The following is a 24,269-nucleotide window of genomic DNA, read 5'->3' on the forward strand; positions in this document are numbered from 1 at the left end:
TCAATTAAAAAAATTTTATTACAAGAATAGAAAAAAACATTTAATAGTTTGTACAAAAATGTAGACACTCTTAATTATTACAATTTTTTTTTTTATAAGTATTTACTAATTTTTTTTCTATCTATTCACATTTACACATATTCACACTTGTAAAAAATAGTTTTAAATCTCTTAGGAAATACTATTTACAATTCACTGTTATATGATCGAGTCACAAGAAAAGAATCTAGTGGCAAAAAAGTTTTAAACTTTATTAATATTTTTTGCAGGATAAAAATGATTGAAAACTGCATTTTGAACAATGAAAGTTAGTTTTAATAAAACAAAAATGTTTTTCTTACGGAATTAATAAATAATTTTTTCAATTTTAAATCTAATAAACATATTTTTTTGGCTTCTAGTTCTTTTCTGGTTTTAATAAGAAATAAATGCTTATTTATAAAATCACGATAATTTAAATACAAAAAATTTTATGTAAGATAAATTTTTTTTTAAATTTAATTACTTAATGTCTTTCAAAAAAAAGAAAAATACTTTTTCTTCTCTATATCAGTCTCATTGAAATTTGATCACTTGATTCTCATGGTCCAATTTGTTCCTTTCTTTTTCTCGGTAAAAATAATGTGAGAACTGCACAAACTGAAAAAAGAGGTTATTTTTTTAATTCCTCAACTTTTTCACTTATTCTTTTAAATTATAAAGTATTTTATAAAATTCTTCTCAGAAATTACAATGATAATAAAGTTAAAAATAATAGTAATGATGATGACAAAAATAATAATAATCATAATAATAATAATGATAAAAATAATAAATAATGGTACGAATAATAATAATAGAAAATAAATTACCCAGACATGCGGCTCCAATCATAATAAAAGGACCAAGGCACCCTAAAGCGAATAAAACGGGAAATAATAAATTACCCACAACAGCCCCAAGGCGTCCAAATACCATCGTTACACTAACTGCCATTGTTCTGTCAAAAAAAAAAATTTTTTATTTTTTAACAAAATTAAAAACGAGATTATTTAAATTAATTAATTTTATTAATTTAACTATCTAAATATTATTTAAAAAAAATTTTATATAATAATTATTTTCTATCGTATTTTGAATTAAAAAAATTAGTATCTTATTACCTAAGATATGTGGGGAAATTTTCGACAATAATAACCATAACGACTGCGCCTCCAATACTGGAAAGAGCAACAAATACTGAAGATATACCTAAAATTCCACTGGAATTTTCAGCCCAAAATAAAATTCCACAACAAGTCCCACCAGCCATGAAACAAAAAGCTGAAATGCAATTGAGAAAATAAAAAACATTAAAAGTAGAGTTTCAATAGTTGCAGTGGCTCAGTGCGTTAAGTGCACTATTTTTTCTGTAAAAGCGCATATTGCGTTCGTATCCTGATAGATCAAATTTTTTTTTTTCGTGGTATAAAATTTTTAATTACGAATAATAAATTTTACAAAAAATATTTCTATTTGAAAAAGAAAATTCTTTTGCGGCAAAAAATTTTTTTTGTTATAAAAAAAAAGTCACCTACCCATTAATTTTCGTTTTCCAATTATTGGCACTAGGCTACTGGCTAAGGAATACCCGACGACTCCCGTGAGAGCAATTACAATCGAGTTAATGTAAACTGTCGCATTTACAACATTCTGCAAAATAAATATTTAAGAAAAAAAATTTATTATTAATACAAAAGATTTATTAATTGAGAAAAAATATTAATTAAAAATATTGTTAATTTTAATGAATTATTAACAGTAATTTGCTAATTTGAATTAATTATTAATAGTAATTTGTTAATTAATTATTAATTAATTAATTATTAATAGAAAGTTATTAATTTAAATTAATTATTAATAAGAAAGAAGAAAGAAATTATTATTTTAAATTAATTATTAATAGAAAATTATTTAAAAACTTTAAATTTATGAATTTAAGACAATTATTAATACAAAATTGCTGAAAAAAATTATTTATATCAAAGTATTTTAAAATTAGAAAAAAAAATTGAATAAAATACCTCAGTGCAAATTGTCTGAGTCGAATTATTTGAACTAGAGAAAGAATTATTTTTCGAGCCACTCAGCATTTCACAAACTGTCACTGCTTTACTGTTCGGATGCATCGCTGTATAGGTTTCAATCATCGAAAATAATTGCGGCATCCAAAGTCTCAATGAATTTGAACTGAAAATTATTTAAAAACAAAAAAAGAAAATTATTCCCCTCTACAATTTTTCCCAAAAAAAACAATTTTTAAACGAATAAAATAAATTTTTTTTCAATTTTCGCCATATTAGATCCGCTATTTTGCATTTTGAAAATTTCGGCTAATTTTCAAAAGGATTAATTAAATTTACAATAAAATATTATTTTCAATTAAAAACAAATTATTTTTTGTAAAAATTGAAATAAATAATAATAATAATAATAAAATATAAAAAATGAACTCACCCAACAGTACAACCAAATTGAATGGAGGCAATAAGAAATAGTTTATAAACATTTGGCGATTGAAATAGTGGTTTAATTTGCTGCCAACTGTGAAGAATATTCTGTACAATTCCACTTTCTTCGGATTCCTTAAAGCACTGCTCCTCCGCTAGGCACTTGATCTAAATATTTTGATTCAAAAAAATATTATTTTTTATTCAATTCTTATTTTAAAATTTTTATTTTCTCGGTTCATTATTTTCTTTTGCAAATTTTTTTTTGTTTCTAAATAGAAAAAGAGTAAAAAAAAATATTTTCTTAAAAAACACTCTCACCGGATAAGTATCTGGGTGTTTACCCGTGTTAATAGAATAAATATTCTTGAAAACAATGAGTGCCTCGTCCGTTCGTTTTTTTGCCAGGAGAAAACGTGGACTCTCGGGAAAAAATGACATTGCAAAGCAGGCCATAAATTCTGGTATTGAACAGACAGCCAAAAATATTCTCCACGAATTTATTTCCAGCCAACCATTAAAAAGATTCCAACTCCACGATTGTGGAATTATTAACCAAGCGAGACCTGAAAAGAAAAATATATTTTGTGGGGTGAAAAAAATTCTAGAGCCGCTCCTGAATTTCTAGGAAGCGTCCCCCCACTCTACAATTTTCTAACATGTGGGGAGTCCTGAAAAGAAAAATATATTTTGTGGGGTGAAAACAATTCTAGAGCCGCTCCTGAATTTCTAAAAAAATTGTAGAGTGGGGGGACGCTTTCTAGAAATTCAGGAGCGGCTCTAGAATTTTCGACCGTTTTTTTATATTTACATTAATCCAACAGAAAAAAAATTTTATTTTTTTAAAAACTAAAATGAAATTGAAATGAATAAGAAAATATCGATACAAAAATATTTACATGGCAATGTAATATTTCCAAGGGAAAATGCGACGCCCAACCACATATAAACTCTGGAACGAAAATTATCGCTGTGAATTTCGGCCAAATATGACATGAGTGCTGCATATGGACCCGAGATTCTGTTAAATAACAAAAGAATAATAATTATCAAAATATTCGGCAAAAAATTTTTTTTTTTTCTAAATTTTCAGATATAAATAAAAATTATTTTCAAAATCATTAGTTTAGTATAGTGAAAAATAAATGTTAACAATTTCGCAAAAAAGTAATTTGTTTTTTATTTTGCGAAAATTTATTTTTGCTCCTAATTTTTTTCTATACCACTTACATAACACCGCTTAGAAATTTAAATACTATTAAAAGCCAAGAAACTTGTGAGAAACAACTGGCAAAGCTGAATATTGAGGTACACAAGTAGCCATAAAACATAATTTTCTTACGGCCGACAGTGTCAGCTAAGAAACCCCAAACGAACGCCGTGGCTATCATTCCTGAAAACATAAATTTTTCTCCAATTAATAAATTAAAATTTAATTCTTGCTTTGAAAATACTGGTAATAAATCAAAAATTTTAATTCATTTACCTGCAAATGACATAGAATTTAGTAAACCCTTATCGAACATTGTAAGTTGAAGATCGCATTCCGCTGAAGGAAGCACGTATGATATGGAAGTCGATGAGAAAACACTGGCCCACGCTGCTGGCAAACACGCCAAAAGCAATAGAAAATTGAATTTTCCATAACCTGTAATTCGGGAATTATTTATATTAATAAATATTTCATTTAATCAATAAATAGAATTTAATTAATAAATATTACAATTATTTCATTATTTATTTTTAAAAAATAAATAGAATAATGTGGAAATTAATTTTGAATTTCGCGCCACTAATTCGCAGAAATGCGCGTTAGTGGGGCGATCGTAGAGCACGCGCCGCACCTGAACTTCAGGAGTTCCCCCACTCTCGCCCGAGTCGACGAGTATATAAGCAGAGCGCATAACGAGGAGCAGTCACTTTCCAACCGAAACCAGTCAACAGCGAAATCTAATTTGAAAAGTGGAATCTACTACTCTAGTAAAATGAAAATTTTTAATCTACAAAAAAAAAAGATACTAAAATCATTCGATTTAAAAATGAAATATTTACCGGTTTCTAAAATGGCTCGTTCAAAATTTGCAGGACCTTCGGGACATTCGCCTTGATTTTCACTTTCTGCAACAACAAAAATTATCGAATTTTGTAGTAATAGTGGATAATAATTATACTAACGATAAATTGTTGAATTATTATTTTGTAAAAAATTTGTTTCTGAAACACAAAATTTAGTTTTGTGAAAATTTTTTAGTTGTAACATTTTTCCTAGATGTTAATAAATATTTGATTAACATTTTTATATTAACAAATGGCGTAAATTATTTATTTTATAATTAATATTATTCACACATTTATTTTTAATAATTAAATTAATAATCTTATGGAATTAATAGGTATTATTTATTTATTTTAATATTATTACTACTAGTAATAGTTCTTTAAATAAAGATAAATTATTATTTCCTCATTATATTGTCTATTAATTTCTTTATTTGTTTAAAAAATTAACAATTAATATCTTTATTTTATTTTTTACTCTCACAATGAATGAAATATTAAACAAAATGATTTATCTAATTAAACGTACTTAAAAATTTACTACAAGTAATTATTTAAAATAATTAATTATTTTAATTTATTTAAAGTAGTTTCTTTTATTTGAATTATTAAATAGAATTTTTTTTCTTCGCGATTATGAAATAATTTATTTGTGGTAATTAACAAAATAATTTATTATTTTTATTTATTATTAAATGAAACGTATTTAAATATTTTGTGCAAATAATTATTTTAGTTAATTATTTATTTTAAATTATTTTTTTTTTTAATTTTTAAAAGTAAAATTCTTTTTTCAACGTTTGGAAACAAAATTTTGTATCAATAAACAAAATAATTCGTCCAAGAAAACGTAAATAAAAATCTCGCTCCAATGAATTATTTTAATTAATTATTACTTATCTTGATTTCTTTAAATAGATTTGTTTTGTTAATTAAATAAATAAATTATTAAAAAATAAAATTCTTCACGTTGAAAGGAGAAAGTATTTTTTTCAGTAAAGTTTTGCTGGGAATGTTGTAAAAAATAATTACTTGTATTAAGAAAATTTTTTTTTTGACTTTTCTTTATAGTTAAAATTAACCTAATGAGTCGTTTAAATTCACTTCTGTCACTGATGATAGCATAATGAAAAATAACAAACTTACTACTTTCGCGTCGTAAACGATGTAACCAATGACTTACAGTCAACAGTGGTTTTATAAAACTCTTCCAACCCCCTTGCATATTTAATTTTCTCAAGAATTCTCCAATCTCATGACCTTAAAATTACTTTTTTTTCAGAAAAACTTTTTCTTTTCCTTCACTTAATCTATATTTTATTTTTTTCTCACTTAACACTTTTTTATTTTCCACTTTTTATATTCCGAAAAAATTCACAATTTTTTTTCAAAATTTCAATTTTTGACTATTTATATTAATCAACTCAAAGAATTATATAAAATAATAAATTATTAATAAATAAAAAAAATGTTAATGAAAATTTTTTGTTCCTCAATAAGAAAAATATTAGACAACTTTAAAATGACTCAAGTTTAGTTAAATAATTTATTGACTTTTGTTGTTATTCTATTAATTATATTATTATATTAATTTTTTTAATAACAAATTTACACTTTCAAAAACTTGAAAACAATAATATTTTAAAATACTTGAGAAATAACATTTAACAGATAGTTAACAAATTGCAATAATTATTAACAATTAAAATTAATTATTTTCAAACAATTTTCAGTAAATAACAATAATTATTAACAAGTGATAATAAATAACAATTATTTTCCAACAATTTTCAGTAAATAACAATAATTATTAACAATTAGTAATAAATGACAATTATTATTAACAATTTCTAGTAAAAAAAAACAACGATTATTAATAATTATTTATTATAAATGATTATCAACAATTACTTACAATAATTACCAACAATTACAACGATTAGCGAATAATTATAACAATCACTATTGTTAATTATTTGATTTCTCAATTATCTAAAGAACATTATTTTATAAATATAGTAATAAAAAGTTACTGAAAAAAAATTATCAATAAAAAATATATTAAAAAATTATTTTAAAAAATTATTTATAAAAATTATTTTAAGAAATTAATAAAAATTATTTTAAAAACTTATTGATAGAAATAATTATAAAAAAACTATTAAAAAACATTATTAATGAAAATTATTAATTTTTTTAATTTAAAAAAAAGTTTAAATAATTATTTTTTCCAGAAAGAAAATTAAAATTTCTAATTGTTTATAGGTGAAATACTTTTTTTTTCTCTCTCTCCTAAACGCACAGAAAATAACGTGTTTAAAATGCAAGTAGCGTCAATTAAAGAAAATGTTCACCACTTTAATAGACGAGGTGAGTTACTCAATTAGAGAAAAATCGCCGTTACAACGGTATATTTATTAGAGGGGCGTGACAACATATATATCTATAAAATCAAGGTTTAATTTTTTTTCAATTTTTTTTTGTTTGCAATTTTTTTTTTCTTTACAGAACTTGAGAACTTTAAACCAATTGGAGAAGGCATAAAGTGTGTAATACACAGATGGAAAATTTACGAACAATTACAAAAGCGTCAAAGATATCTTTCAGAAACGATAGAAGGGAGAATTTTGTTATACAACACGATAATATTCCCATCACTGTGTAAATTTTCTTTCTCTCGTATTTTTTTTTTAATATAAATCTCTCTACAACTTTTCAAGTATATTTTCCGATGACACTTGAGAAATGAGATAATCGGCCATTGACTATCGACAGGTATTATTCCAATCTTGTGGGAACCAATGAGTCTTCCCATTAAAACAAATATTAGCGAATTCTTAAACTTTTTTTTTCATTTTAATTTTGCTTCTGCTAAATTTTTTTTTATTTCCGAACATATTTGTGAAAATTAAAAAAATGATATTTTTCTTATGAATTTAGACCTAAATTTGAGGGTGGTAGAGAATTTGACCTAAATTTAGGTCCGAATTCTTTTCTAAGAATTATGAATTAAATTATTATTATTTATTTATTATTTTCTTAATTAGGCTCTTAATTATGAATTAAGACCTAAATTTTAAAGTGACAGACAATTTTTCCTAAATTTAGGTCCTTTTTGACCTAATTTTCATGTTTGTTTAATTTTTACCTATTTTTTAAAGATGTGTTTTCCCATTGAAAATTTTCCTAGCATATTTGACCTAAACTGATGTAACTTTTCCCTTTTAACAGTGAATTTTGACTACATTTTACTATTGACCTGCAAATTTAGACCTATTTTTTAAATTTGAGTATTTTTTTAACCTACATTCTTTTTCTAATCTTGACCTAAAATCTTTTCTTTTCCCGTATTTACTAAAACCTCGTCATATTCTTGACCTGCGAAATTTGACCTAAATTCATACTTTATGTTCTTTTCGTAACCGTGAATTTTGACCTATTTTTTAAGGCTACGTTATTTAAGATTATTGACCTGTAAATTTTGACCATTTTTCTGTTTCTCTATTCACTAAACCTACACTTTACTTTTGACCTATGAAATCTGACCTAAATACAAATTTGACCTATTGTTAGAAATTATATTTGACCTGTAAGCTTTACTTTATTTTTTAAGGCATTTTTCTTTAACCTAAATTTTTTATCTAAGCTTGACCTACAATCTATAGTTATTCTTATTTCTTGACCTGTTTTTCTGCTTTTTTAACTTCTAAACATATGTTATTATTTTAACTTTTGAAATTAAACCTAAATATAAGATTTTGTTCTTATATAACATTCAATTTTGACAAATTCTTCGAAGCTGCAATTTCTTCTTGACCTGCAAATTTTGACCTATTATTTAAAGCTGCGATATTCTCTTAACCTTTATTTTTTCTCTCAACTTAACCTAAAATCTAAGGTTATATTTGTTTCATAACCTGCTCTTCTTTTCGTCTATTGTCTAAACAAACGTTATATTTTTGACCTACGAAATTTGACCTAAACTAGAAATTTCTACCTATTTTTATTCTTTAGACATTGATTTTGACCTAAAATCTAAGTTTATTTTCGCTTCATGACCTGTTCTTCAGGTCAAAAAAGCACTTTAAACCTATATTTTATTTTTGACCTACGAATCTTGACTTGAAATCCACTAATATTTTACCTGTAAAATTTGACCTAAAATTTTAGGTCATCTTCATTTCTTTACCTGTTTTTCTGTTCATTTATTTATTTAACCGACGGAAATCTATATTTAACCTAAAATTTAAGTTAATGTTCGTTTTTTGACCTTCTGTTATACTTTCTGTTTTCAATTTCTTCCTTTCTGTTATTCTGTTACTTTATATTTGACCTGTGAAACTTGACCTAATGTTATGTTCGTTTCTTGACCTAATATTGTTATTCGATTTTTAAGCTTTTATTTTTGACCTACGAAACTTGACCTAAACTTTAAGATTATCTTGAATTTCTGACCGATGAATGTCTGTCTGACCCATGTGTGAGACTAGCGTCATTTAAAAAGCGTATAATATTATTTTTTTTTCTTTTTTGGTAAATAACGATTTTTTTAATAGGAAAAAAATTTATAATTTATTCTAATGATAATATAATATGTTATTTGATAATAATAGAAATCTGATAATGATTGATAGTAATTGTCAACATATAAACACAGTTATCTTGAATTAATCATATAAAATTTAGTGCAATAAAAAAAATTGAATGAAAAAGAAAAATTTCTATTGTTATGATTGTTGACGATAAGAGATTGATGATAATGATTTGTTTTTCGCAATATTATAAAAGCCTTTACCACGAATCTCATTTTATTCTCCATCAGTGTTCTAGTAATAAATAAACTTTTTATAAATAATATACAGAAAATCTTCTTCTTTTTGTTAATATTGTAAAGTTTTATTCTATTAACATTCAGTATTTATTTAAATTATTCGAATTGTTTACTATTATTTATTTTTATTATTATTAATGTTGCTATTATTTATAACAAAAAACTTTATAATAAAATTTTTTATTGTAATGTCTCATTCTTTTAATTCAATCATGAATGTAACAATTATGGTTTGGAAAAATTATTTATTAATTAGTTTTTAAGTAGGTAAAAATGTTTGAATTAAAAAAAGGAAATTTCATCTCTTTCACATACTTGAGCAATGACCTTATATGATTTGATGATTGATCATGGAAATGTTCTAGTTTTGTCGAGGTTTAAGAGACCTGATTGATATAACTAGCAAACAAGAGAAATTAATCAGAAAAATGAAAAACAGTAATTTCTTTCTTATTTTAGTATTAAATTCTTTATTTCGATAATTATCTAATATCTTCACTGGTTATTTAAAATTATAGAAAATTTTTAAAACAAATTTTACTAATTATCACATTAGTTTTATCACAAAAATTATTATTAAATTAATTATCAAAAATTACAATCACTAGTTATTGACTATTATTTATTGATTATCAATGATCAATTATCAATTATCAATTATTGATTATCAATTATCAATTATCAATTATCAATTATCAATTATCAATTATCAATTATCAAATATCAATTGACAGTTATAATAATATGATTTAGTATTAAGTTATTACTGATTATTGATTATCAAAATATCAATTTGTGTAAATCGATGTTTAATGATTGATTATGGATTATCAATTATCAATTATCAGTTCTCAGTTATTATAATATGAAGTAGTGTTAATCAATTATTGATTATCAATTATCATAATATGAATTTGTGTTAATCGAATTTTGATTATCGATTATTGATTATCAATTATCAATTATCAGTTATCAGTTATTATAATATCAATTATTGTTAAACAATTATTGATTATTGATTATTAATTATTATAATATGAATTTGTGTTAATCGAATTTTGATTATCAATTATCAATTATCAATTATCAATTATCAATTATCAATTATCAATTATCAATTATCAATTATCAATTATCAATTATCAATTATCAATTAAGAATTATCAATTGTCAGTTATTATACTATGAATTAGTGTTAAGCTATTATTGATTATCGATTATCAATTATCATAATATCAATTTGTGATAATCGAATTTTGATTATTGATTATTGATTATCAATTATCAATTATCAATTATCAATTATCAATTATCAATTATCAATTATCAATTATCAATTATCAATTAAAAATTATCAAATATCAATTGACAGTTATAATAATATGATTTAGTGTTAAGTTATTACTGATTATTGATTATCAAAATATCAATTTGTGTAAATCGATGTTTAATGATTGATTATGGATTATCAATTATCAATTATCAGTTCTCAGTTATTATAATATGAAGTAGTGTTAATCAATTATTGATTATCAATTATCATAATATGAATTTGTGTTAATCGAATTTTGATTATCGATTATTGATTATCAATTATCAATTATCAGTTATCAGTTATTATAATATCAATTAGTGTTAATCAATTACTGATTATTAATTATTATAATATGAATTGGTGTTAATCGAATTTTGATTATCGATTATTGATTATCAATTATCAATTATCAATTATCAATTATCAATTATCAATTATCAATTATCAATTATCAATTATCAATTATCAATTATCAATTGTCAGTTAAAATAATATGAATTAGTTTTAATCTATTTTAGATTATCGATTATCAATTATCATAATATCAATTTGTGATAATCGTTTTGTGATTATTGATTATTGTTTCTCAATTATCAATTATCAATTATCAATCATTGGTAATTGACTATTCTTTTTTTTTAATAATTATTTATTGATCACTGTCTGTTAATTATAAGTTTATCAAATTTCTATAATTAAATTTTCTTCAGTTTAAAATTACAGCAAACAAAATTCTTATAATTATTAAGAATTCTCTTTTACATTCATAATATTATTCTTCATTGATTAATAATTTATTGGAGCAATTTATCATTTATTTATAGTAAGTATAAATATTTTTTTTTCTTTAATTTTCTCAATGTAAACAATGTATAGAGAAAATATATGCAAAATTCTATCAAGGAAAAGTATAAAAAATTAAACATAAAAAAATCATCTTTATCATTCTACTTACCTCGAGAAGTTAACTAAGAAAAATTATAATATTTACCCATTGTTTCCTTTTTTGACACAATCTCAAGTTTTTTTTACACTTTCAAAAAAAAAAAAAAAAGTAAAAAGAAAAGTAAAACTATTATAAATGAAACATAATTTTTCAGAAAAACTCATATATTTTCACTCAAAAATAAGAAGAAAGCGGAAGAAATAGCAAAGTGTAAAAATAGGAGATATTTAATAGGAAATATTCACATTAATCTGCGAATAAATATCTATTATTATTAAGTGAAATGATAGTAATATTAAATTTAAACAAGCGAGCACTGAATGTATTATTGTCTTTATAAATTGTTCACTTTGCATTATAAATGATTCATTTCATTTGCTCTCTTATGAAATTAGAAATATACACAAATATAAATCAATGTGTGTATGAATGTATATATAGAAAAGCGATTCATTGCAAAGATAATGAAAAACAGAATCTTGCAGTTGGTGTTAATGAAAAAGTGAATTGATAATTCGTATAAATTATAAAACAACTGCATTGTCTTCGCTTTCATTGCATACTAAATTCAATTTCTTCGCATTAAACAAATTTTCAATTAAAAAAAACATATTTTATTTACTTTTACTGTTACTTCGATTCTATTATTAATTAAATTAGAATATATTATTTATTATTAATAAACATTCAATTAAAAATATTAACAAGTTTAATGCCGCAACTCATCTTATTATAAAAAATATTTTAATATTTTAAATAAAATAAAAAATTATATAATAATAAGAATAATTATTGGATTAATAATAAAATAAAAAATATTCTATGCGCTTTACGGTACAGAATTGTGAATTTGTGACGAAGTTGTTTCGTCATTAAATTAAATTACCTAATTATAAATTTAATATGTATATTAAAAAAAATTCTATTAAAAAAATATTAACTAATTAAAAAATAAAAAAAGACGAGGAAGAAAAAAATTTGTGACGATGTTGATTCGTCATTATTGTGAAAATTAAATAAACGAAAAGTGTATCATCTTTGTCCCAAATGACGTATTTTATCTCTTTTCTCATTATTATCGATTATTAATCGCAAATAAATTTATACTTAGAGATTAAATAAAAGAAAAATTTCTTTTTTCAGAAACTTATTGTTAGAATTGTATCTATGCTTGTCAACATTTATTGTTTTTTTTTGTCGTTATCGCTTTTCTTTAATGATTGTGAGAAATATTGTTAATAGAAGACCAAATTTTTCCAAATTTATTTATAAAAAATTTATACCTATACCTATTTAAAAAAAAGGCTCCCTCTAATTTTTCTTTTCATGAAAAATAAATCATATTTTAGAGAACACGATATTTTTGGTAGAAAATAATTTAAAAAAAAAATAATTTAAACTAGGAAACACTTTTTTGCAAACAAGCATGAGCGGAAGTAAAAACATGAGAAAATAAGAAAAATATTTCCGAGAAACTGGTTTCAATGAATGAAAATAAAATAAGAATAAAGTGATAATTTTTCATTTTAAAATTGCGCAATAAACCGGAAAGTGTGTAAAAATTCTATCATTTAATTAATGAGACATATTGATATCAATATTATATTGCACTATACTCGCGGACTTTTCACTCACGACGGTGTAAATATTGGAGTATCAAGAAAAAAAAAATATTTTATTTATGAAGGCCGGAAAAACGGTAAAAGTACAATGAGAAGGGTAAAGCGGAACAATTATTGATTTATAGTGTACAAATAAATAAACATATATTCATGTTTAATAAAATATCTTAAGGACAAGAAATTTCAAAAAGTAAAAAAAAAATGCTTTTTAATCCAGCAGTAGGATTAGATTTAATTAATAAATGGATAAAATAATAACTTATGTTTGTATTATAAATACAAATTAGACCATAAAAATAGAAAAATATTAAATTTATGGTAAAATAATAAGGAAATATAGTAAAATAATGATTAAACAGTACTGTATTAATGGAAAAAAATTATTATTGTACTTTGAGCGATGGAAATTTCGAAAAACTAAAGTCGAATTTGTAATCGACGACCTCAAAAACCCCTAAATAACAAGTTTCAGACGAATTTAGTCTATTTTAAAAAATGCGTCCACCATATTGGATCCGCCATTTTGAATTTTTAAAAACTAATATCGAATTCGTAATCGGCGAGGCCAAAAACCCGTGAGAAACAAGTTTCAAGTGAATTAAACAAATTAAAAAAAATCGTCCGCCATATTGGATCCGCCATTTTTATTTTTTTTAAATAAATACAAAATTCGTTATCAGCGACCTCAACAACTCCCGAAGAACAAATTTCAAGCGAATTTATGAATGTATAAAAAATTTACCCGCCATATTGGATCCGACATTTTTAATTTTTTAAAACTAACACCGGATTCGTAATCATTGACTATTTTGAATTCATAAAAGTGAATATCAAATTCGTAGTAACTGACATCAACAATCACTGAATTACAAATTTTTAAATGAATTTAACGATTTTGAAATAAAATTCTCCACCATATTGCATCCACCATTTTGAATTTTATAAACTAACATCTGGTTTGTAATCAGTGACCCTAAAAATCTCCGAGTAGCAAAAATTTCCAGCGAATTTAACGATTTTTATAAAATTTTCCCGCCATATTGTTTCGGACATTTTGTATTTTTAGAAATAAACATTTTATTCGTAATCGACAATGTAAAAACACAAAAATTCTTATTATATCTAGTACAAATGTATATTGTTTGTATTTTGTTATATTCCATAATCAATAGATCATAATAAATAAATTATTATTAAAACACATTAAATTCCAAGAATTAAATATCGAAATTTGAAAATTCAAAATGATGGATCCAATATGGAGGATAAATTTTTTTAAATGGATTAATTCACTTGAAACTTGTAGTCGAGGGTTTTTTTGGTCGCCGATTACGAATTCGATAATAATTTTTTGAAATTGAAAATTTTAGTTTCAATATATCGGACAAAATATTTATAAATTCTCTAAATTCCCCAAAAAACTTATTATTCAGAGATTTTTGGGGTTGCTGATTACGAATTTAATAAATATTTCTGAAAATCCAAAATGGCGGATTCAATATGTCAGTTAGTTTTTAAAAATTCAAAATGGCGGATCCAATATGAAGTAAAATTGTTTCAAAATTTGTTTAATTCACTTGAAACTTGTTACTCAGGGGTTTCTGGGGTCGCTGATTACGAATCTAATATTTTTTTTTTTTAAATCCAAAATGGTAAATTAAATATTACTTGTAAATTTTTTATAATTCCTTAAATTCACTTAAAACTTATTCCTTAGCTATTGTTGAGGTCATTGACTACAAATTTGATATTTATTTTTAGGAATTCAAAATGGCGGGTCCAATATGGCGTGTAAATAATTTTTTATAATCTATTAAATTCATTTGAAAATTGTTCCTCGGGAGTTTTTGGGGTCGCTGATTACGAATCCGGTGTTAGTTTTTAAAAATTCAAAATGGCTGAACTAATATGGCGTAAAATTGTTATAAAATTTGTTTAATTCACTTGAAACTTGTTTCTCAGGGTTTTTTGGGCTCTCGGATTACGAATCCGATATTAATTTTTAAAAATTCAAAATGGACGATCCAATATGGCGTAAAATTATTTTATAATTTCTTAAATTCGCTTGAAAATTGTTCCTCGGGAGTTTTTTGGGGCGCTGATTACGAATCCGGTGTTATTTTAAAAAAATTCAAAATGGCGGATCTAATGTGCGGTAAATTTTTCCAAAAACTTTGTTATTTTTGCTTGAAATTTAAATTGTTACACAGGGGTTTATGGAGTTGTTTTTACGAATTTCATGGTTATTTTAAAAAATTAAAAATGACAGATTCAGTATGAAATAAATTTTTTTTTTATAAATTTTGCAAAATCGTTTAAATCTTGTTACTTGATGGTTTTTTTTTGTGATCGCTAATTAAGATCACAAAATCTGTTTTAAAAAATTCCTAAAAACAAATCCCGTACAGAAGTCAAGAATACAAAAAAGTTTTTATCTTTTCAGTAGAATCATTAAAAGTATTTTGAATCTCCCTTTCATGCATATAATTAAAATCTCGAATTTGTCTGATAATTACATTCAGATAATTTTTGAAGTCAATATATATATATATATATATTTATATACACACAGAAAGATATTGATTAATAAGAAAAAACAGATCAACTAACGGATGACCTCATATGACCCAATCATATATATATATAGTAGGGGGGAAAATTGTTTTATTTAATGATAAATTTAAATCATGTGCACATAAAATGAACTCGAACAGTTTGAGACAAGAATTCCATCGAAATGATTAAAAAGTGAATTGTGGGGAAAAGATCGTTTACCCTTTAGAAATAGTATACTTATAAATTATTCTTTTGTTTTGTAGACAATTTTTTTCTTCCTTTTTTGATAATTTGACTCTTTTTCTATATTGTTAGTTTTGAAAATTATTACATATCATCAATTAAGTGCGATAAGTTTGTTAAAACTCAGGAAGTTATTAACATGTAAGTGTCGGCTTTATTATTTCTTTTTTCTTAAATTTTTAAAAAATTCTGTTTTAAAATATTTTACAAATTTTCTTTTCTTTATATTTACAAAAATAAATTTTGATTTATTTGTTTATTAACAATATTAATAAATGATTTGTGTATGAAAAAATTAAATATTCTGGAAATTGACAATAATTTGTATTAATTTATTATTATTCATTCAAAGTTGTTAATTAGAAAATTAAAATTTATTTAGTTAAATTTAATTGATTAATTAATTATAGACTAATTAATTACATTCTAATTCATTAATTAAATTATCTAATTGTTTTACTATTATTATTATTATTATTCTCTCCCTCTCTCTCTCTTAAAAAAAAATATTATTATTATATAAATAATATAATAATATAAATATAATATAATATAATATAATATAATATAATATAATATAATATAATATAATATAATATAATATAATATAATATAATATAATATAATATAATATAATATAATATAATATAATATAATATAATATAATATAATATAATATAATATAATATAATATAATATAATATAATAATAATAATTATTATTATTATTATTATTATTATTATTATTCTCTCCCTCTCTCTCTCTCTTAAAAAAATATTGTTATCATTCTCTTTATATTTTTATAAATTGTTAAATAAAATTAATTAATTAATTATCTAATTAAAAAAGAAAAAAAAATTTGCTGATTCCTGTCAGTGCTAAAAAGATGCATTCTTCCATGCTTACTTGTAGAATGATTTAAAATAAAAAATGCGTCAACGATATAATATTCTCTTTGGAATTTTTGTTATGAAGGCAGTCGCAATCATTTTATTATTAATAAAAATATTTTAAGACAGAAAGTGAAGTAGAGCAGAGGACTTGAATTAGACACCAAATTCGCAATATGAATGAAATTACGTCACTATTTTATCAAAGCAATTGATTTTTTCAATTTAGTAATTAACCCCTGAAAGACCAAATTTAATTTAATAATACTGAGAAAAAATTTTTATATTTAAAATTTTATTTCATAATTATTTTTAATTTTACTTATAAAATAGTATTTATTAATTAATTTTTTAAAAGAAATTAAGAAGTAATTAATAATAATTATTAATTTTCATGAAGAAAATTAATTACGTTTACTTTGAAGTTTTGAATCTCAAATGAAATTTAATTTTTTAATTTTCAAAAAATTGCTTTCAACTTTTTGATTTTTAATTATAATAAAATTTTCAATTTAAACTTTGAAGAATTCATTTTAAATTTTGTGTTTCAGCTAAAAATTCAATTTTTAATTTTAAATTCAGTTTTTAATTTGAATTCAAATTTGTATTTTAAATTCAATTTTTAATTTTCATTCAAATTTGAATTTTAAATTCAATTTTGAATTCGAATTATAATTTGGATTTTAAATTCAATTTAGAATTGGAATTTAATTTTGGAGTCGAAATTCAATTTTGAATTGGAATTAAATTTTTGACTTTAAATTCATTTTTGGATTTTAAATTCAATTTTGAATTAGATTTAAATTTTGGATTCGAAATTCAATTTTGAATTGGAATTAAATTTTTGACTTTAAATTCATTTTTGGATTTTAAATTCAATTTTAAATTGGATTTAAATTTTGGACTTTAAATTCAATTTTGAATTGGAATTTGGAATTCAAATTTGGATTTCAAATTCAATTTTGAATTGGATTTAAATTTTGGAATTTAAATTCAATTTTGAATTAGTCTTAAAGTTTAGATTTTAAGTTGAATTTCAATTTTCAAATATCCATTTTGAATTGAAATTCAATTTTGAAATTGACTTCAATTTTGAATTTAAAATTGAAATTCAATTTTAAATTTCGAATTGAAATTCTTTTTTGAATTGAAATTCAATTCTTAATTTCAAAATATAATAATTAATTTTTAATTTAAGAGTAAAATTTGGTCCTGAATTCGAATTAAAATTCAATTTTGAATATAAAATTTAAAAGTATGTAAAATTCAATTTTAAATTTCAATTGGAATTGATTTTTTAATTTTATTGTAAACTTTAACTTTTATTTTGAATTGAAATTCAGTTGATAATTCTAAAGAATTTCATAATTTAAATAAAATTTATCATTTCAATTGGAGTTAAATTTTAAATTAAAATACATTATTGAATTCTAGATTAAAATTTATTTTTGAAGTCCAATTGGAATTCCATTTCTAATTTTAATCAAAATTAAATTTTAATCTCTAAATTATAATTCACATTTTCAATTTTAAAATAGAAGTTAATTTTTTTTTAAAATTAAAATTCACTTTTGAATCTCTCAAATTAGAATTTAATTTTGAATTGTAAAGTAAAATTCAATTTTGAATTGTAAGGTAAAATTCAATTTTGAATTTTAATTGAAATTCCATTTTCAATTTCAAATAATTTTCAACATTGAATTCGAAGTGAATTTATGAATTTTTATTGATTTCTCACCCTCTAAAGATTGAGCGCACATTTTTTGTTGATGTTATTAAATAAAAATTAACTACTGGAAATCATTCACAATGTGCGACTGCTTTGTGCGAGAGTCTGAAACTACTTGTGAGAATGTGATAAGAAATTTTTTTATACTATACAAAATGCCTAAACCTTTTGTTTCACGGTTCTTATGTTTCGTATACAATTGTATACTCTCTGCTCCTCACACAGTTGAATTTTTAATTTTTAGTTTTGAAATCATTTGCAAAATATTTCAAAATCATTTTTATTTTAAATAAATTATATATATATATATATAAATATAAGAAAAAAATTTTCTTCAAAATTTTAAAATAGGAATCCATATTTTTTAATTATAATTAACATATATATCGATTATAGATATATTTCTTTAAATCACAACTAATTATATAATTTTTTGTCTAAATAAAAAATTGCAATTAAATTATTTTTGTTAATAGAAATAAAACAAAAAATTTTTTTAATTCATTTAGAACATAGAAGAAAAAGGAAAACAAAGAAACGCCATATTGAATTTTGAATTTTATGTAAAATCAAGAGAATTTGTTATAAATAAAAAATTTCAATTTTTTCGAGAAAAAATATTAAATAGTTAATTTTGCACTTTATCTAAATTTTGTTTTAAAATTTATATTCCATGGTAAGTATAGATTTAGAAAATAAATTAAAATTTTTTCTTATTTAAAATTAATTCTGTTTGGATTTTTATTTTATTTAACAAAAATATAAAATTTTAGACAACAATTATTATAATAATATAATTACAATAAAAATATAAAATAATATTTTATAATTTAATTATTATTAATTTTATTATTTAAAATTATTAATAATTTATAATTTTATTATATTTATTAATATCATAATTATTATTTCTTTTTATGAAACAGTAGTTATCCAGTGAGTCACAATGAGCTCTTAAAACAATTTCTCGAATACACACCAGATGACATCTCAAGACATGAATTTAGTGAAAAAATTTAAATTCAAAAATTAAATACTAAAAATTTAATTAAAAATTAAATTTTAATTAAAATGAGAATTAAAAGTAATTAATACCAATAAATTAATAATAAATAAATAAATAAATAAATAGATTCTACTAAATACAAATAACAACTAATTACGTCAGTAATATTATGTAAAGTTCACTTATTGGAAAAAATACTTGTTTAAGATCAAATTTTTTTTCCTAATTATTAGAACTTTGGAAAATAATTTTTAATCTTTAATATAATAACAATATTTAGATTTATTTTTGAATTAAACAAAGAAAATTCTTTTCTTGAAAAAAAGTGAATAAGAAGTTAATTTTCAAATAGTAATATTAACATAATAATTATTGTTATGTCAATAAATATATTATTATAATTTATTATTTATTAATTATTACCTATATTCCCAGGTGGAAAAGTTAACGTTGGCTAATGCTATACGGTTATCGTTTTTCATCGTTTCTCAATTATTAGTTAAATAAGATTTTTGTAAATTTTAGCCCATATGTTAATATTGTTGCTGTAATTGAACCGTCATAATTAAAAAATAATTAATAATATTAATTAATAAAAATATAATAATTATATTAACAATATTATTATTTTAATTTTTATTATTTAACATTACTTGAAAAATCAAGAGCAATTTTTTTCTTATTAAAAAAAATGAATGTAAAGTTAATTAAAAATTTCTTTGAAAAACAAATTTTTTAATAACAAAAGCCTTGTGTAGAAAATCAATGTTTCTAATGGAGAAATGTGAAATTCACCTGTATGCGGGTGTGTATTTGTATATGTTGAAAATAACTGGAATTTTGCGCACGCGCTCTACATTTTAGCATCCTTTGCAGAAATATTTCGGCGTCGAAAGTTGAGGTTGCAAAGTTTACATACGCATAAATATATATTATATGCTTTTGAATTTGTTACATTTTATTAATATTTATTAAACAAAAAATCTGTGTACTTTATTGAATATTTTTACAATAGAAGAAAAATTATTAAACATTGATAAAAGTTATTTGTTTATTATACAATTTTCAAATGTGATTAATACAAAACAACAACAATAACAACAAAAATTGGATCGTATAAGATTTTTTCCAGTATTTTTGACATTTTATTTAATTTTCAAAAAAAAGTTTTATAAAAATATTACGGAAATTGTCGAAATTCTGTATTTGCTAAGTAGTTTTTGAAAATTTGCAAAATATGGATGAAAAAAAGGAGTTCTTTATTCTTCAGGATAATTCGCAAATCGAACGATTTAAACGACCTTTCATTGGTGAGTTGTGAAGAAAACATTTTTTTACTTTTTAAATAAATAACTAGCGAAAAAATTAATAAATAAAAATAAAAGAAAAAAATTACATCTTATGTATAATTATTTAATTTTTACATCTTAAATATTATTATGTAGATTAATTAATTCAATAAGAAATAAATAGATTGTTCAAGATAGATATTTCCTGCCTATTTTGCTTTTTTAATTATTAAAATAATTTTTTTAATTTTAAGAACTGGAATTATTTTTTTTCGTTTATTAAGACTTTGCAGATAATAATTAAAATAATTAACAATAATTTTTTTATTAATTAATTTTAAGGGCATGTGAACCATTATGACGCCACAATTTGTAAAAAGCATGCGTTCAAAAGCTGTCACGTTATAATGGTTCAAATAATTAATCCGCACTCTAATACTTTATTTAAGAAATTAAAAAAAAGAAATTAACAATAGGTAAATAAAGAGATTTCAATAAAATGGAAAAATAAAAAAAAATTTTTGAATTAGATTATTTGAAACAAATGAATTCACATAAATAACAAATTGTTTATATAGATGTCTTCGCGATCAATGCACAATGTTTTTGAGAAAAATTTCTGCACATGCATTATTTGATAATTATTATAAAAAAAAAGAAAAGAGTACTTGCGCAGTGATATGAAATGAGAAAAAAAAGTTTTATCAAAATATAATTTTCTTGCGATAAAGACGTAAACAGGATAAGCATTTTAAATATATATGTTCTCAGATAGTTTATAGACCAGAGGTCGTTTAACCTTTTTCTGAAATTTATTTTCTCATTAAACATTATAAAAAGATCACTTCTGATTTCTCCAAAATAAGGTACTTTATAAAAGATTCTTTTTTTTCCGAATTACATAATTTTATTTTATAACTATCCTTTTTTTATAATTTTTTTTTGAAAATTATTTTTCAAAATACAGTTTCTAATTTTTGAAATTCTAAATCTTACAGTTCCGAATTGATGAACTCGGAACTGCAAAGATTTTTCTATAAATCTAAAAAGAAAAACCATCTGCATTTATGTTTCATTTTTGATATAATATTTAGTAATTTTGCTTAGTGCAATAAAATTAGTATTAAGAGTTCTTTGTACGAAAGGGCATAGTCCCGTTTACTACTTAAATAAATAATAAATAAATAAATAAAATCCTCCTTACACTGCCTTCAAAAAAAAAAAAAAGCTCCCATTCATTACAGTCGAGATAAATCCATTCAAAATATTCCAACATATTTGTAGCTTGTTTGGAGTGCTAAAAATAATACAAATCGCTAAGACAGTATGCCGCGACTGTGTTGATAAAAAAAGTCACATGCCTCCAGTTATACTAAACTTAGAATCAAAATAACGTCGTTCCCGATTATCTCACAACCGGTATAGATATATCTATATGTATATATAATGAATGTTTACCGCGAGCACGTGTTGTCTGAGTGATCAGAAATTTTTTCCTCTACAAGGTAGTCACATTTGTTGGTAAAGAAGGGGTTCTTTCGACAATAGAAAAGGACAAGACGTTAAAAAGTGAGACAGAATGATAAACAGAAAGGCTTCGCGGCTGTAAAAGAGAGAGGAGGAGAGAATTTTTATACGCAATAGAACTGCGAATTAAAGAGAGAAAGAGAATTTTCATGAGAAAACGATAAAAAGCTGCGAAATAGAAAGATAATTTTGGCGTGAGAAATGGAAAAAAGGAAATTAAAGGGAGACAAATTCTTGAACTAATCGCATAGCATCCATAAAACATTATTTGATAAATATCGTGGCCCCTCCGTTATTTTCACCGGACGAATATTTTCTTCCTTTGCTTTATTATGTAAATAATCCATTAATCCACAATACATTTCTACTCAAAGTTTACCTTACTTTTATTTTCATTTTGTCGTATAATAATTTACTAAGTATTTGTTTAACTGTTTAACATTTACGTTTATAATTTGTCTCAAATTTTTGTCTATCTCCTCACCAGCTTGTAACGGCAATAAAATGAATAAATTTGCCACAAGTAGAGGGGGAATTAAGACGCGCCACTGGACGAAGAGTGAGAAGGAAACTCACACATATTACGCGAGGCGATACAGCGCCACTCCTCGGAATTAAAACGCAGTCAGTCGTGTCGGCAATACGCTTCTATTTAGATGCATGTAAATGCGCAGAAGGGGGCGAATTTTTTTTTTTTCAAATTCACATTTTTCTTTTCTAAAAAATAATTTGAAAAGAAAAATATTAAGCTATTCTAATTCACTCGTTAATTTTGTATCGAATTAAAAATTCCTCGCCTTTCACTACTCCTTAAGTGCAGTGTGTGAAAATTTTTTTACAAAAAATAACTTTTTCCTCGCGGGTAAAGAAGAACATTCTCATTGATACATATATCGAACTGTTTACATTTTGTTTATTTATGATTTTTTTCATGGCTAATAAACAATATAGCAACAATGATATATCATCTTTAATTTTTAAATAATACAGTGACAATAAAAAATTATTTTTTATTTTTTCTCAATGCAAAGTGATAATTAATTTTTTTTTCTATTAAAAACTTCTTCAAGTGAAGAAATATTTTTTTTCCGACTATGATTATACCAGCTGATAATTCACGTTGGATTTATACAATGTACGGTTTAGAGAAACCAATGGATCATATTTCCGGTAGTTATAAACAATTATTTTGATATTTTAATTTTTTTTTTCTTTAAATTAACAGGGGAAGAAAGTTTTATAATTTAATATAAAATATTCATAATTGTCCAAAAGATATTAAGAAAATATTTATATAACAGTTACAATAATTAATAATCGCGGGTTCTTTTGTTGTAAATAAATTAAAAATAATAACAAAATAATAAAATTGTTAACAATGATAGTAATATTAATAATAATAAAATTAATAATAAATTATTAATTAATTTAATTTATTATGTTAATTACTAAAATTAATAAATATTAATAAAAATGATACCTTACAATAATAATATTTATTGTAAATAATTTATTTATTTTTATTCTAATTATTATTAAATAAAATAATTTTAACACAAAGCAAGTATTAACAATAATAATATTAATTAATTGTTTCAAAAAATAAATAGAAAATAATTCTTTCCACCAGAGAATGAACAATAATTCAGTAGTAATAAATCATTCATTTATTAATGGGACGAAAAGTATAAATAAATAATAGAGAAAGTTATTAAAAGTATTTTTTAATCATATATAAGGGCAAATAATCCCATTGACCTGAATTAAACATTATATTGATCGACCTTGT

General features: G+C 22.4%; 2 protein-coding genes across 8 annotated transcripts in view; one reads left to right on the forward strand and one right to left on the reverse strand.

Moving 5' to 3' along the window:
- Positions 1 to 18,873, reverse strand: LOC122498493 (synaptic vesicle glycoprotein 2C-like). 5 transcript variants are annotated; one of them, XM_043606250.1, is made up of 13 exons: positions 11,664 to 11,922; positions 5,673 to 5,786; positions 4,521 to 4,586; positions 3,955 to 4,116; positions 3,699 to 3,861; positions 3,368 to 3,489; positions 2,790 to 3,034; positions 2,476 to 2,636; positions 2,043 to 2,208; positions 1,557 to 1,671; positions 1,143 to 1,302; positions 852 to 979; positions 1 to 639 (listed from the first exon to the last, which is right to left on the reverse strand). In XM_043606250.1, exons 1-13 carry the CDS (start codon positions 11,665 to 11,667, stop codon positions 581 to 583), a joined length of 1,665 nt encoding a protein of 554 aa, XP_043462185.1. In that variant the 5' UTR covers positions 11,668 to 11,922; the 3' UTR covers positions 1 to 580. The 5 variants fall into 5 exon arrangements, with proteins under 5 accessions (XP_043462185.1, XP_043462186.1, XP_043462187.1 ...); XM_043606251.1 differs by lacking the exon at positions 11,664 to 11,922 and adding an exon at positions 6,801 to 7,315; XM_043606252.1 differs by lacking the exons at positions 5,673 to 5,786; positions 11,664 to 11,922 and adding an exon at positions 18,668 to 18,873.
- Positions 15,950 to 24,269, forward strand: part of LOC122498491 (peroxidase-like) — a 26,681-nt gene continuing 18,361 nt past the window's right edge. The window contains exon 1 of one of the 3 annotated variants that reach the window (XM_043606248.1): positions 15,950 to 16,180. Coding sequence is in view for 2 of the 3 variants with exons in the window: in XM_043606246.1 (XP_043462181.1) it covers positions 23,575 to 23,650 (76 nt within the window). In the remaining variant the exon portion in view is untranslated. Of the gene's footprint in view, positions 16,181 to 20,770; positions 20,975 to 23,103; positions 23,651 to 24,269 lie in introns of those variants that run through there. The other 2 variants (XM_043606247.1, XM_043606246.1) reach the window with 2 other exon arrangements.

This window comes from Leptopilina heterotoma, unplaced genomic scaffold (assembly GCF_015476425.1).
Source record: "Leptopilina heterotoma isolate Lh14 unplaced genomic scaffold, ASM1547642v1 Lhet_15, whole genome shotgun sequence".
Classification (NCBI taxonomy): Eukaryota; Metazoa; Arthropoda; class Insecta; order Hymenoptera; family Figitidae; genus Leptopilina; species Leptopilina heterotoma.